The sequence below is a fragment of the Xyrauchen texanus genome, chromosome 23, assembly GCF_025860055.1.
Source record: "Xyrauchen texanus isolate HMW12.3.18 chromosome 23, RBS_HiC_50CHRs, whole genome shotgun sequence".
In the NCBI taxonomy this organism is placed as follows: domain Eukaryota; kingdom Metazoa; phylum Chordata; class Actinopteri; order Cypriniformes; family Catostomidae; genus Xyrauchen; species Xyrauchen texanus.
In genome coordinates, this window is record NC_068298.1 from 18,457,845 (window position 1) to 18,474,445 (window position 16,601).

Consider the following 16,601-nt stretch of genomic DNA (forward strand, 5'->3'; position numbering starts at 1 on the left):
TATGAAACAGAACAACAAAAAGGTTAGTGCGCAAAGAAACAGACACTAGATAACAGATAATTGAAAAAGAGTGTTATGGATCTTAACCCCATTGAGTATTTGTGGGATCAACTAGACTATAAGGTGCGTGAGTAGTGCCTGACAAGACACTCACATCTATGGTAAGTGCTACAGGAAGTGTGGGGTGAAGTATCTGGACAAACTGACAGCTAGAATGCCAAGGATCTGCAAAGCTGTCATTGCTGCACATGGAGGATTTTTTATGAGAACTCTTTGAAGTAGTTTAAGTAGTTCTTAACATTTGTTTCAAATTTTAATAGTAATTTTTCACGTTATTAACGTCCTGACTATACATAGTGATCAGTTGAATGCCACTTTGGCCAAACTTTTGGCCACCAGTGTGTGTGTGTATATAATATATTAACTCAAAGTAAAAATAAAACACCTGGCTAGAATAAATCCTTTCAATTATGGTCATATTAAGACAATTAGGCTAAAGCTTTGTTTGATACGGCTTATGGCAGAATTCCAGTACCTCTTGCAAACTCTTCAACTGATAACGGTCTACAAACACCTTAAATAAATTCATAGGATTAGAGATATTCATATTTCATGAATTGCTTCTTAAGTGACTGTTTAAGACTGCAGATCTGGTCCTCCCTAAAGCCAACGAGAAGCAGTAATTGGATACATATAGTAAGCATAAGCATTTTTAAAATCAATCATAGGCCATTTCACTACCCAAATAAAAAAATATCTCAACCTTTTAACAAATGTCCAATACTTCAATGAGTGGTGCAAATATGCAATAATTATAAATTACATCAAATGTCCGAGATTTATACACAATGATATTGCCCACAATTAAAAAAGTTTAATAAAGAATTCCCTTTATTACTTGTATTTAAAACTTGTGCTGTACACTAATACAAATATTGGTCCCTTTGCATTTGATATTTCATGATTAGAAATGGTGAACTTTATTTTAATTTTGTGATAAAACAAGGGGAAAAAAGTCAAAAATAAAGAACTATCAAAAAGTGCTAACATTTGTATGAAATGTGCCAAGATAAGCTAATACAAGCAAAGTAATGACAGGTATATAAAAGCATTGAGGTATGGCTGCAGGTGACCAGAGAGCATCTATGTGACAATCACAGAGATCAAATGAGAGAAAACACCAGTTTATTACAACTTATTGTCCTAAAGCAATACACTACTATGGGGATTACGATTCAGCTAGAAAATATATTACAAATAATTTCAATCTTTTTTGCCTAAACTTTACTGCATGTTTGAAGTGAATTTTGCAAATACATCTTCATTAAGGGATCAGTAAGGGCTCTGAATTGTCCAAGCATGCAAAAAAATTTGGTGACAGTCTCATTTTAGCCTGTTTAATAACTACTTCCTACCCACAACAGTAGTCACTCATGTTAATGTTAAATTATAATCTAGTCATGCAGGAAAAGCAGTATCACTATGACATCATAAAACAGCAAGTAAAACAAAGGGTGAAAAAACACTGGCATTTTAAACATAAAAAAAAGGAGTTAACTTATTAAAAAATCTAAATGAAGGATTCCGTTCAGTTAATACGCCGCCTCAGTGTTATGCTTTAAACTGGGGGTGGGGGGCAGGAACAGCATGGCACAGGAACACTGAGGGGGAAGAACTCATTCACAGCAGGCAGGGGAAGCACTTTCTACAGGAATCCTGAACTGGAAACGAGAGAGAAGGAAGATTATTGTTCCGTACAGGTTACAATCCCACTGTTGTATTCACACTGTTACAAATAGAACAATCCAAAATGGTAGTCATGCAATGTGTTAAAACAGTTGAAAGAGGGTGCAGGGGGTGTATGTGGTAAGGCTTAGAATCAGTGTCTCTTTGTGCTGGATGAAATTAACTCTCATTACATTTCTTTTCCGTTACATTTACAGTACATGAATTGTCACGTAGCATGCTGGACATCCCAACATGAACTAAAATAACTATAAATCAATTTAACATCACTTAGTATCACTATAATTGCTTTAACATCGCTGCCTCTTTGCCAGATCAATTTAGCATCTTCATGAGCTTTAACATTGCTAGGTAAAGATTATGAACGAACATTGCATTGAGACATTATGAAGGGACAGATGTGTAGTGATTGATAGCTTGTTAAACAACAGCATTATTTCAAGGCCAAGTGGTAGACTCGTGTGATAAAGCTGTAGGAGCCGGCCCATTAAAGCTCTTTTGTGTGAAATCATGGAAGAGCAGTGGACTGCAAACAACAGCTAACTGTTATGGATTCAGATGGCTGCACATCACACAGGGAAAGTAATAAACTCTTGCCTTGTGCTGGTGACATAATATCCCCTGCTGCTACCACAGATACATTCTTCACACACTGTCAGTGTTTAGGACAAAAAAAGGACTTCCTTTTAAAGCGTAATTAACTTTGTCCTGTCAGTTTAACTGACCATACACCAAGTTAATGTGCTTTTGGAATTTAGATCCCTCATAAAAATGAGTTTTTTTTTCTTAAGAGATACTTTGAAAGCCTTACCAGCATAAGGTGTCTCATGCAGGACTGGGTGCAGGTGAGGAGTTAACTGAAAAACAGCACGGATGAGACGTACATAACACATGCACAAACTACATACAACGCCTCACATGTACAAACATCTTACAGTGGCCCTGAAAAATATTTGGACACTCAAGCCACACTTATGAATGTCACCGCATTAGATATTGTAATCTAAAACAAAGTGGCATTATTGTTTTCTAGGAAAGACAACACAAGGATGTTCTTCAAGCTAAACACGTCACAAAAAGTCAGTTTGTCATATTTTAAATTATTCTATATAAAACAATAGATATACTGTGCATTAAGATGAAACAGTATTTAAGCTACTCTGCTAGGGCACCAAAAACTGACTATTCGATTAGTGGGGTCAGCTAATAACAAATATTTTTATTGGGAGAAGCAATTTCTTAATTGAGAGACTCAGATTCTTGGAAAGCGTTTTGCGTGATTATAGCTAGCTGTGCTTAATGTGAAAAACAGTCAGCACAGTAAATCCTTTTGCAAGAAGTTTAATCTCTTTATTGCTTTAAGTTTAGTCAATTTATGCACCGCTGTTGTATAAGCCATAAAAGCACTGCAACAATACATTACAAGATGATCACTGTAGGACATCAAGTCCTCTGCTGTGAGTAATATTCCTAAATTTGTGAGGAGCTTTGGAGAAATGCAAGTCTTTTGCGGATTCTGTCTGACACTGCCTAAATAAACAGCTGCAGTAAAAAAATTTAAACTGCTTGATGTCGTGAACTACCACGACAAAAATGGTCTACAAAAATGGTCTACCCACATTATTTTCTTTGCAGTTCTGGGCTTTTCAATTTGCAGAGTGGATTACCCAGAGACTTCCAAACGCACTGGTTACACTGAAGCATGTTATTCTACTGGAGCCTCTCTTATTTCTAACTTTGATAGTTTTGTGCAATAAGATAGTAGTTGTTTAGCCTATACTTTTGTTTAATAACCATTAGTTTGTTTAATGTGCTGTGCTTAGCATCTGTGCATCCCTCATCATGAAACCCAATTATACATTATTGTCCTTAACACCAACTAGTCGAGGAGTCATTCAAACAACCAACTGAATATTCAATAAAATTCACTATATTCTTTTTGCACATCCCTACTTCACATATCCACTAAAAATCACCTTGGGCCCAGTTGGTAAAAAATAATGGCTGAGTGAAGTTAGCTCCAGAAAAGGTCGAGCATTGTTTGTTTTCAGATTCTACTTGGTGTGATTTTGTTTTCTAATGCAAGAACATACATTTTTAAGTGTGGCTTTAAATACCTTTTGGGGACACTGCACATACAAATTCAAACAATGAATATTGTTCATGCCCTGCCCTAAATGAGATCTGAGGAAAACTGTAGGATTTATCTTTTTTAAAGCATACACAGAAATAAATATCATCCACTGGGTTGTGGAAGAGAAGTGGTAGCCTTATGGCTTAGAATCTGAACTTTTTATTATATTATGCAGGTTCATTTTTGAAATTGGTGACAGAAGAACTGAGATCTTTGCTAAGATCACAATGCCACAATCACCACAGTGGATTTGGTCCCTTTTGGGGTCTGTCTTTGCTCTTAAAAGTATTGCAAAAATGAGAAGAATCTCCTAACTTGCAAAAAAGCAAGAATAATCAGTGTTTCCTCAGTATTTTGTGGCTGTTAATAGTAGGTCAATGTGAGGGTTTGTAAAGCAGTGGGCTGCTGCTTTGTGAGGACATACAAGAAGCTTAAAAGGGAAAACAGACATGGGACTGAAGAAAAAAAAAATAAATAAAAAAAAAATAAAAAGGTAAACCTTTCAGCAAGTGTCGTCTTCCCATAAAATAGTCAGGAGAACGGGGCAAATCAGCTTGAATACAAAACCATGAGTGATTACCAGCATAATAGAAAAAAAATATTTTGAGTTCTAAATCAACCTAGCTGTACAAATACAAAAATATGATATACCTATATAGATAGAGAGCTTAGGAGGAAGTCATGCACTGAGGAATGTAACATAATTAGTCTGCAACAAAGATGTATGGGATGAACTTTGCTATAATAATAATTATTGTACAAATCAGGAAAACTAATCTATTTTAACATGTTCCCTACATAAAAGACCAATACTTATTCAACGTTCATGTATAATACCTATTCAACGTTCATGTATAAACAGCAATTCATAATACTACCAAATTTAATGATTTCAATATTGTTGGCTACTGTACATTTTAGCAGTAATGGTGCTCTTTTGCTTAATTCATTCCACATTAAAAGCTAGTCTAAATGTGCCGTAAACCAGACTGGGTGATGTAAAGAAGTCACAATTATGCTCACGCTTTTTATACCATAACTGAAATACAGACTTAATACTTTAAATGTATCTAACGGCAAGGTTTACAAGCACATTCGGAAAGGCGATTTGCAAACATTCCCAAAATATAAAGTGCGATACTTACATCTTCAGGATATAAAGCTGAAACACGAACAGTTGGTACTGATCCATGCTTGAGAATAAATTTTTTTTTTTTTTAAATCCTGCTTTATATTGACACTCGTTCACAAAGCAGTCCGGTGTAAAACGATTTGCACAAACATTACACACATGTTTGTATGTTTTGGGGCACATTTCCTTCAAAAACAAAACTTGTCCACTGTGTCTTCAGTGGCTCTGATACCGGGAGAACAAGAAGCCTCTTATGTTCACTTTTACAGCAAACCACAGAACACTTATGATGCTTTCGAAGCTAAGACATTATTCTCCTCACTGTATCTGCTCCAGAGTGGAAATAAATGTCTGACTGGGGAGGATCTATGATAATATGGTGGAGTCAGTCACCAGTTGTGGGCGAGACCTGCTCTAATGTGACATCACTTTAGAGCAGAAATGAAAACAGTTCATATTATGTACAAACACCATGTAAAAGTGCATTTTGCATAATAGGTCCCCTTTAAATGAATCTAACAGTAAGGTTTATATTATCATTATAAATACACAGTAGCTAAATGCTTGAATTGGCCCTTTCATTCTCACTACAGTGCTTGCACCTCACTTAGAATGCAAGACAATATACTGCTTAACACTGTGAAACTAAATCTTTAGTTTTAGCACTGATTTAAATTCAACATCCAGCAAAATCACATGAAGGGTTTGGTTAAATTTCTTCACAAATTATCTTCTGCACTGTGAGCTTCAGGTGTTTCAGGGAGGGAATGTTGTGATGGTTGGGGACAATGTAAAGGTCAATACCTACTTTTTCCTCTCTTTTTCCCTCTTGAGTGTGGTGGAGCCCCCTGCCTGCTGGGCCTGGGACTGCAGCAGCTCTGCGGCCGTCTTTTTCTGCTTGAAGCTGTTGAGCTCATCATCGAGAGACTTCTTTTTGTCCTCCAGTTTCTTCTTCTCATCCTGGTGAAGCTTCTTGAGACGGTCAAACTTTTCATGCAGCTGTGATGTGAATACCACAGTGTCAAACAATCAATTACACACATCAAGTTCACCTAAAAAGTACCATAAGACATCACAGAAGCACATACTGTGCAAACAAAGCTCAATATCCACTATAAAATTAAACACTGTCTGCTAGTATCCCATTGAATAAAGAGCTACTAATCATGCAATGTTAGACATGTGGAATTCTCTGGCTGCGTTTGCCTCTGTAACCATAATTATAGACAACACTTGCAAACAAACAAACCTCCTTCTCTGCCTCTTTTAGCTCTGCCTCCTTCTCTTTGACTCTCTGGACAAACATCTGCCTCATCTCCTCCTCTTTCTTCTGCAGCTCGCCCATGAACTCGTTCCTCTTGGCCTCGTATGTTTCCTGGAGGCTGAACACAACCCACAAAAAACTCACACATTTATAATAATTAACCCTTTATTTATACATATAAAATGTAGATTATTAATCTTAATGTGACATGAAGCCAAAAGGTTTGAAGCACTTTAAGACTTTACAGAGCAGCTGGTGTGATTGAGGCCCTTCTCACCTGAAGGGTTTGCTGTCGGGGTCAGTGTCTTTGAATCCCATCTCCTCCAGCTTGCAGCGGCGGTAGAGCTCATAGTGGCGTGTGTGGGTCTGCTCCCGCAGGTCCTCCATGTTCACCCTGATCAGCATCTCCCTGAGCTTCACGAAATCACAGTGATTCTCATTCTCCACTGTAAAACACAATATTTTAATAATTGCTATATTATTTTACAAATCAGGAAAATGAATACATTAACATCCCTACATAAAAGGCCAATACCTATTCAATGTTCATGTATAAACAGCAATTCATAATACTACCAAATTTAATGATTTCAATATTGTTGGCTACTGTACATTTTAGCAGTAATGGTGCTCTTTTGCTTAATTCCTTCCACATTAAAGCTCCTTTATCGTCTAAATGTGCGTTTTCAATAAGAGATACCGCAAACCAGACTGGGTGGTGTAAAGTCACAATTATGCTCTGGCTTTCCATACCATAACTGAAATACAGACTTAATACTTTAAAATGTATCTAACGGCAAGGTTTATATTATTATTATTATTAATACACAGTAGCTATACGCTTGTATTGGCCCTTTCGTTCTCACTACAGTGCTTGCACCTCACTTAGAATGCAAGACTATTTACTGCCTAATACTGTGAAACTAAATCCTGCTGATGAATAAATGCACGATACAATTTAAATTGTATTCAACCCAGAACATTCCTTTAACAATCAGTGTGCACAACCATGACCAAATGTAATGTAGTATTATGACACTACAAAACATTCCCCTCAGCTGTTTTTATAACCATATGAAGCAATCACATATCAGACATTACTGTGGCTACTAGTAACAACAGCTATTTAGAGAATTTTTATTTAAGCAATATCACACAACCAAGAATGCAATATGACCTTACGTCAACACTGATGATATTCAGCTGAGCCCTGCTGGAAAATCCATCTTAAGATGGTAGCTGTGTGCGTTTTGGAACATGGTAGCTGGTCATGAGCTGGTTGACCATCTACCATGTTCCAAAAACCAGCTTGACCTCCTTGAGCTGGTATGACAAGCTGGAAGTTGGTCTAAGCAGGTCTCCCAGCTTGGACCAACTACCATGTTCCAAATCACAGCTACCAGCTTAGGCTGGATTTTCCATTTGGGAGTGCTGTAGGTAATCGCAGCAGTGCTGATTTTGGGCCGTATAGCATGATTGAGAGTGTGATATTGCTTATATACAACAGTTCAATGAACAAGTACATTTAAAAAAATGAGGAAAAACTGAGTATGGTCACAAAAAATTCATTTGTGCATGGAACAATTTGCTTATGCGACGGATCAGAATCTGCCGTTGCTGGAACTACACTGAAAACCCCTGGAATGTGATCAAGAGGAAGATGATTGGCCACAAGCCATCAAACAAAGCCCAAATAAAAAACCCAACAGCCATGTGAACACGCATGAAAGCTGTGATTGAAAATCAGGGTTATTCCATCAAATATTGATTTCTGGACTCTTACCAAGTTAAAACATTAGTGTTGTTTAAAAAATTAATATTAACTCGTTTTCTTTGCCACATTAAAGGTCTGAAGACACTGCATCTTTTTTGTTATTTTGATCAATTGTCATTTTCTACAAATAAATGCTCTAAATGACAATATAAATGACACAATTTTATTTGGAAGAAATGCTGTCAGTACTTTATAGAATTAAACAAAAATGTTCATTTTCTCTCAAACACATACCTACACTCACCTAAAGGATTATTAGGAACACCTGTTCAATTTCTCATTAAATGCAATTATCTAATCAACCAATCACATGGCAGTTGCTTCAATGCATTTAGGGGTGTGGTCCTGGTCAAGACAATCTCCTGAACTCCAAACTGAATGTCAGAATGGGAAAGAAAGGTGATTTAAGCAATTTTGAGCGTGGCATGGTTGTTGGTGCCAGACGGGCCGGTCTGAGCATTTCACAATCTGCTCAGTTACTGGGATTTTCATGCACAACCATTTCTAGGGTTTACAAAGAATGGTGTGAAAAGGGAAAAACATCCAGTATGCGGCAGTCCTGTGGGCGAAAATGCCTTGTTGATGCTAGAGGTCAGAGGAGAATGGGCCGACTGATTAAAGCTGATAGAAGAGCAACTTTGCCTGAAATAACCACTTGTTACAACCGAGGTATGCAGCAAAGCATTTGTGAAGCCACAACACGCACAACCTTGAGGCAGATGGGCTACAACAGCAGAAGACCCTACCGGGTACCACTCATCTCCACTACAAATAGGAAAAAGAGGCTACAATTTGCAAGAGCTCACCAAAATTGGACAGTTGAAGACTGGAAAAATGTTGCCTGGTCTGATGAGTCTCGATTTCTGTTGAGACATTCAGATGGTAGAGTCAGAATTTGGCGTAAACAGAATGAGAACATGGATCCATCATGCCTTGTTACCACTGTGCAGGCTGGTGGTGGTGGTGTAATGGTGTGGGGGATGTTTTCTTGGCACACTTTAGGCCCCTGAGTGCCAATTGGGCATCGTTTAAATGCCACGGCCTACCTGAGCATTGTTTCTGACCATGTCCATCCCTTTATGGCCACCATGTACCCATCCTCTGATGGCTACTTCCAGCAGGATAATGCACCATGTCACAAAGCTCGAATCATTTCAAATTGGTTTCTTGAACATGACAATGAGTTCACTGTACTAAAATGGCCCCCACAGTCACCAGATCTCAACCCAATAGAGCATCTTTGGGATGTGGTGGAACGGGAGCTTCGTGCCCTGGATGTGCATCCCACAAATCTCCATAAACTGCAAGATGCTATCCTATCAATATGGGCCAACATTTCTAAAAAATGCTTTCAGCACCTTGTTGAATCAATGCCACATAGAATTAAGGCAGTTCTGAAGGCGAAAGGGGGTCAAACACAGTATTAGCATGGTGTTCCTAATAATCCTTTAGGTGAGTGTATAAAAAGTAAATCTAGAGAAACTGATAATTTTGCAGAGGTCTCTTTTTTCCATTTAAAGCCGTTTAATATCTAAACATGCTGGTTGATATACTGTCTTAAAACATACAGTAGGGTTGTGCCGATGGACGATATCATCGTCCATCGTGATGGCTGACCAACATCACGATGTAGAGCCACCATCGTGATGCCACGCCCCCTTTTGCGAGTCTTGCTAGTGTGACTCACTAATAGTCTCTTCTATAGTTAACCTAAAAACTTTGCAGGGATTGCTCTGTAAATTAAATTGAGAATATAACTAATGCATATATGCTATTTTAAATACTGTAGTATATGCCAGAGACGTGACGTGTTAGTCTGTGAAAATACCGTGTCAGGCAGGCTACACAAATATTGATTGTTAGCTTCGTCTTTTTTTTACATGTCTTACACTGTACATTTAGATTAAAATATTTTATGTTGTAGGCTACAAGAAAATAGCCTTTATTAATTAATTATTAGTAGTTGTAGTGTCTCAGAAAATCTTGCTCATTGTCACATACTCTTGTATACACTGAAGCGGCAGTTTAAGATAAACCCAGACCAGCGAACGTCAAATAACTTTTGTCTGGTTAATACTTTTAAAGAAAAATGTCCTTGGCCATAAATCCATAATGTCAAATCAAATGAAAGAAACAAGTTGAATATGAATAACACACATTTATTAAAACATAGAACAACAACAAATAAAACAAGAAAACGGGAACAACACTCAGACCGAAACTCGGCATTAACATTTCACTTATAATTAGCAGCACAATTAACTTCAGCACAGGCTACAAAATAAATTATGTTATTGAAATATTGTAAAGTGGTCATATGAACTACACAAATGAACGTTTAAAAAATAATATGCAAAATCGAATAGCTCCACAACGGATGGCGAAAAATGCGTAAAGAAGTCTAATATCTTTCACTATACACCAGGTTTAAATTTCGATGTTTCTGGCCAGAAATACCAACATATTCACTTTATCTGGTTTTAATAAGCTGCGGATTGGAGTAACTACACTACCCGCTGTGCTGAAGACCCGCTCTGATGGAGTACTGGTAGCACATATGCGCAGATATTTCCGTGCTAATCTTGCCATGAACGGAAACCTTTTGTCATTCGTTTTCCACCAAGTCAGCGGGTCCTCTTCCCCATCAATGGCCATTTCCTGCAGGTACATGGTCATTTCTGCCTCGACCTTTTGCTCATGAGCGTGGCTGTGGCTGCTCTCTTTGCAAGAAGGCTGCCCAAAGACGACTTTTTTTTCTTAGGCGCAATATATTAAAAAGCCCGGATGAGTAGGCTACTAATTAGTTGGGCTAGTAAAATAACGAAATTATAGTTTTTCAGTAGAAAAAAATATCTATGTAAAGAGATATATTAAAATAAAAAGTGCTTAAAAGTGCACAACTCTTCTTAAGTGGAAGAAATATTTTTCCCCCTTACGTGCAACCTATTGGAAAGCGCGGATGAGTCAGTTGGGATAGTAAAATAACGAAATTATAGTTTTTAAGTGGAAAATAGTATTTATGTAAAGAGATATATTAAAATAAAAAGTGCACAACTCTTCTTAAGTGAAAGCTAAAAAAAAATGCTTCACGTGTCGTGTAACCTACTGATAAAGCGCGACGAGTCATTAGTTGGGTTAGTAAAATAACGAAATTATAATTTGTCATATAATTTTTGAAAATTATATGAAAATATATAACCCCACCCCACCCCCCCACCCCACCGACGATATCATTGTCCATCGCGATGTTTTACTGTCAACATCGTCAACTGCCAATTTAGGGGACATCGCCCAACCCTAACATACAGTACTTTATCCCTCAGTACAATGATTTAATAAACAAAGAACATTCCATATATTTCCCATTTATTTTGTAAACCATGTCTGCAAACTGCTCAGCTGCACCATAAATCACAAGTAACCGCATGACACGTAACAGCAGTGGTGCATGAAATGCACACACACATTTTCATATCCATATTTTTCTTCAGTCAGGTCAGCCTTACAGCAGGCTAAATTAAGCAACCCCATAGGAGCGGCCTAGCGGCCTCATGCATCGGATAAGAGAAAAAGTGAGAGAGCGAGAGAGATTCAGAGTGATGTAACCGACAGCATGAGGACTGTCAGAGCACTGCTTTTGTTATACTACAAATCAAACCTCTGAGCAGTGGCAAATTCTCAGGGCCAGCAAAGCCTTCTCTGCTGGCCCAATATGCCAAATAAATATATTTCATCCTTTCATTCTCAATCACCTTTTTGTCTATTTCCACTATTAAAATAGATAAAAAACACAAGTTTATCCAGTCAGAATTTATTCCTTGATGCTTACAATTGAAGCCAGACAACTGCTTCACAAATCACACCCCCAAAGCCAAGCTCGTTAGCAGAAGCAGCATGCGAGTCTGCGCTCCACCCCCTCAGGCCTTCAGAATTTCCACAGAATACCTCAACAGTGCAAATGAATGAGCAGCTAAAGTCAGATTGTCAGATTCATCAGCCAATCAGATTGATTTTGTTCTTGGTGGGTGTGATCTTTAGGATATGCCCCGGTCAAGGCCTTCTAGCAGGCAATCACGCTTTAAGTGACGTAATTTGAAAGCGAAGAACGCGAGATCTGGCTGACGAGTCAACTGTCATTACTGCCGCTATCACATTGAGAAAAAGATCCTTATGGATTTACAAACCGGAGATGTTCTGCATGACTGATTTATTCATCAGGAAAGGAGGACAGATTTTCACTTCAAGTAAATTGGTAACTGCTTTTTGCATTGTTATTTCAACATCAGGAGTTTTCTAAGTGTAAATTAGGCTGCTGGAGCATTCAGTGTCAGATCCAAGTTTTGAAAAATAGTGCTGCGTTCCATTCAATTTGGAAAGTCAGATTTTACAACTTCCTACCAGGAAAAGTGCAATGGAATGCATCTTGACGTCAGAATTACAACTTGTAGGCTTGTGCAGAAATTCTCAACTCCGATTTTGCCGAGATGCAGGTGCATATCACATCACACAAACATGTCGACACTCCGGGAAATATAAAAAATGATAAAAATTCTGTTTATTAATTAATATCGATAAATGAGTTTGTTTTCACATTACATATTAAAGGTCATTTAACAAATGCCAGCAGAAACAGGTGTATAAAACATTATAATCTCTTTTGATAATTGTACACCTGAAGCACAAATGCTAGCCGAGTTGTGTTGCTATGAGACATCTCTAATGAGAGTCAAACCCCTGCCAAGCAAACGGGAGCATTGCCATTTTGTTTCTTAAACGTCATCATCATATGGAATGCATTTAAGGCAGGAGATATCAAGCAGGAATATCCCACATCCAACTTGAAAGGAACGCAGCGAAACAGTGAAGTTAAAATTAGGCTTGCTTGAACATTAAATGGTCTGCACTTATATAGCGCCTTGTATTAACCTTAGAGGTTACCAAAGCACTTTACACTGTGTCCCATTCACCCATGCACACTCAAACACCAATGGCGGCAGAGCTGCCACACAAGGTGCTAGCCTGCCATTAGGAGCAACTTTGGGTTCAGTGTCTTGCCCAAAGACACTTCGGCATATGGAGTCGTGTGGGCCCGGAATCGAACCGCCAACCCTGCGATTAGTGGCCGACCCACACTACCACCTGAGCCACAGCCGCATTAAGTGTAGTTTCAAGTTCTGTCTTTCATGCGTGGACGTGTTTTTAAAATGTCAATTGGTTTTATTAGTTAGCTGTGATATAATGTATGATCCACAAAGGCATAGGGTGTCTTATTCATCATGAAACTGTCCTTAAATGGCATGAATCGCACTGAAGGCCTAGACTTTTAATGCACAGCCTACCACTGCCTCTAGGTGCATACATCACACATTAACACGGACTGATAGGACAAACTGTGAATGAAGCAAACTGGACTTGCACACCTCAGGAGAACATGACTAAGGAATATAATTTTGTTGAAATTCAATGATATATTCAATATCATTCTGAAACAAGATACATTTAAATTTAACTGGAATACTAAGTAAATGGACATTGAACATAAACAGTATCAAAATAAATAAAATCACCCACAAATTTAAATTCAGTCACCACTTACTCACCCACATGTCATTCTTAACCATATGCTGTTATTTTGTCCAAGGAACACAAAAGTAGAAAGTTTTAAAGAATCGTTACCCAGCTCTTGCCCATACAATGACAGATATCGGTGGCTAGGGCTGTCAAGCTCCCAAAAAAAAAAAAAAAAAGCATAAAAGTAGGCAACACATCTAACTCTAGCACTAGGCTATTTTCCTCCAAGATGCTAATATTGCGATAGCGATATAATAAACAAATGGTAACATGAGTCAACTTGCTTGGTTATCAAGGAAAATGCACATATATATTACTGATAATGTGGAAATGTATATTTCTCAACTCAAACATACAAACTAGCAACAACAACTATAAATGCAGTGTTTTCAAATAAAAATAATATTTTACAAAATTAAATAACATCTTTGCATTACTGCAAACTTGTTATTTTCTCAATATTACACCTAAATAAAATGGAACAATAAAGAACAACATACAAATTTTCATGAAAATAAGATTGTCCAAACAAACAGGGACATTTAATCAGGATGTAACATGTACTTTTTATAAACTCTTTTGAAAAGGAAACTGGATATAAAAGTGTGGTTCACTCAAACTGTTGTTGTTGTTGTGTGTTTTTTTTTTTTTTTTTTTTTAAATGACCAGCTGGTATTTCCAAATCCTCTAAAAAGTTCTACTTATTGTTGGTACCTCTTGTCCAGTGTGTGTGGATCATTTTCTGAAATCCCACTTTGCTAACGGTGCATCATGCCTCTTTATATCGCTGTGAAGACTTGTCATATGGCGTGACACTCGCAAACACATCTGTAATTGTGCTTTGTTTGGCTTACTGGGCTTTTTAATGTAGTTTTAGTCAATGAAAAACTGTTGACATTTTAGTCATATTTTAGTAACATTTAGTCATATTGATATGTTAGCCATAAGTGTATTATTGATAAGCATTTGTCAATCTTGTCTATACAAAACATATACATACACATACATGCATTTTATTGTTGTTGTCATTTTAGTGTTATTTTTTTACATAAGATTGATCCTATCATGATCTCATCAATGATGCTACAGGTTGCGCTGCAGACAGTGGGGGTGAGAGACGAGCATCTCCGTGTTAGAGTGCGCATCACCCGGCAGAACTTTATATCTCTCCCGGTCTCGACTCCCGCTCAGATTGTGTCTGTTCCGCGACTGTTGAAGCGGCTCTGATCGCACCAAGAATGACAGTTTTGGAGTTTGTGTTTATTTACATGGCACGCTCCCGTATAATATAAACTTTAAGGATGAAATAAAGCTATATCGCCAAGCTATGATCGGTGTTATTTTTTTCTGGCCACCGGTTCAGTGTTGGTCTGCTCGGCATCCATCTCCACGCTGAACACCGGAAACTGACATGACCATACGTGCCACTCCCTAAACAGCCTGACTGGTCATCTTTTTATTAGCAGTGTAGAAAATGGGCAAACAGCTCTCAGAGAGAATGGGCTTTCACGTCCACACATGCACTTATTTATTTGACGTTGTGTAATCGCACAGGCTGACATCGCGATTGCGATATGATATATCGTGCAGCACTAATATACAGTAAGTCATATGGACTCCTTTTTTAGTGTTGTTTGGGTGAAGTAGTTTTGGGTGAAATACTCTTATAAGACATTAATATTCAGCCCTGAATTTGAACGTATAAAATTAGTAAGGAAGTCAGACAAGCATTCAGAAGGAGTATCTACACCAAACACTGCAGCAAACGAGGGACCAGATGAGTTTGGATGGCATGAACAAAGAGGCCACGGCTAAACAGAGGGAAGAGCTCAAGTGTCATTTCCTCTAGAAAATGAGACCAGCAATTACCCTGGACGGTTCCCCAGGGGTACTGCCGTGCTCGCACCATCTTGTTCCCAATCTTCACTTCCTCAGTGCTTCCCACCACAGCAAAAGGTAAATGACCCTGTAAAACACACACACACACACACACACACACACACACACAAACAAACAAAACATTATGCTGCAGAAAAGCACTCCCATGCCAATTTAAAATTCTTACAGTAACATACATGGTGACACAGCATTTACATCCATATAAGTGCATGCAAGTCTATATACAGTGAGGGAAAAAAGTATTTGATCCCCTGCTGATATTGTTCGTTTGCCCACTGACAAACAAATGATTAGTCTAATTGTAATGGTAGGTTAATTTGAACAGTGAGCGACAGAATAACAAAACAAAAAATCCAGAAAAACGCATGTCAAACATTTTATAAATTGAACTGCATTTTAATGAGGGAAATAAGTATTCGACCCCTCTGCAAAACATGACTTAGTACTTTGTGTCAAAACCCTTGTTGGCAATCACAGAGGTCAGACATTTCATGTAGTTGGCCACCAGATTTGCACACATCTCAGAAGGGATTTTGTCCCACTCCTCTTTGCAGATCTTCTCCAAGTCATTAAGGTTTCGAGGCTGACGTTTGGCAACTCAAACCTTCAGCTCCCTCCACAGATTTACAATGGGATTAAGGTCTAGAGACTGGCTAGGCCACTCCAGGACCTTAATGTGCTTCTTCTTGAGCCACTCCTTTGTTGCCTTGGCCATGTGTTTTGGGTCATTGTCATGCTGGAATACCCATCCACGACCCATTTTCAATGCACTGGCTAAGGGAAGGAGGTTCTCACCCAAGATTTGATGGTACATGGCCCCGTCCATCGTCCCATTGATGCAGTGAAGTTGTCCTGTCCCCTTAGCAGAAAAACACCCCCAAAGCATAATGTTTCCACCTCCATGTTTGACAGTGGGGATGGTGTTCTTGGGGTCATAGGCATCATTCCTCCTCCTCCAAACACGGTGAGTTGAGTTGATGCCAAAGAGCTCGATTTTGGTCTCATCTGACCACAACACTTTCACCCAGTTCTCCTCTGAATAATTCAGATGTTCATTAGCAAACATCAGACGGGCCTGTAC

The 16,601-nt window shown here is 38.3% G+C and overlaps 1 protein-coding gene across 6 annotated transcripts in view; it reads right to left on the reverse strand.

The window, feature by feature from the left end:
• The window catches only part of septin6 (septin 6), a 35,571-nt gene that overhangs the window by 3,502 nt on the left and 15,468 nt on the right, over positions 1 to 16,601 (reverse strand). For 2 of the 6 annotated variants that reach the window (XM_052154884.1, XM_052154882.1), the window contains exons 6-9: positions 15,491 to 15,587; positions 6,554 to 6,722; positions 6,262 to 6,394; positions 5,821 to 6,011 (exon numbers count right to left, since the gene is read on the reverse strand). In XM_052154884.1, coding sequence (XP_052010844.1) covers positions 5,821 to 6,011; positions 6,262 to 6,394; positions 6,554 to 6,722; positions 15,491 to 15,587 — 590 coding nt within the window. Of the gene's footprint in view, positions 1 to 1,168; positions 1,722 to 2,557; positions 2,604 to 4,379; positions 4,434 to 5,816; positions 6,012 to 6,261; positions 6,395 to 6,553; positions 6,723 to 15,490; positions 15,588 to 16,601 lie in introns of those variants that run through there. The other 4 variants (XR_007972978.1, XR_007972977.1, XM_052154885.1 and 1 more) reach the window with 4 other exon arrangements.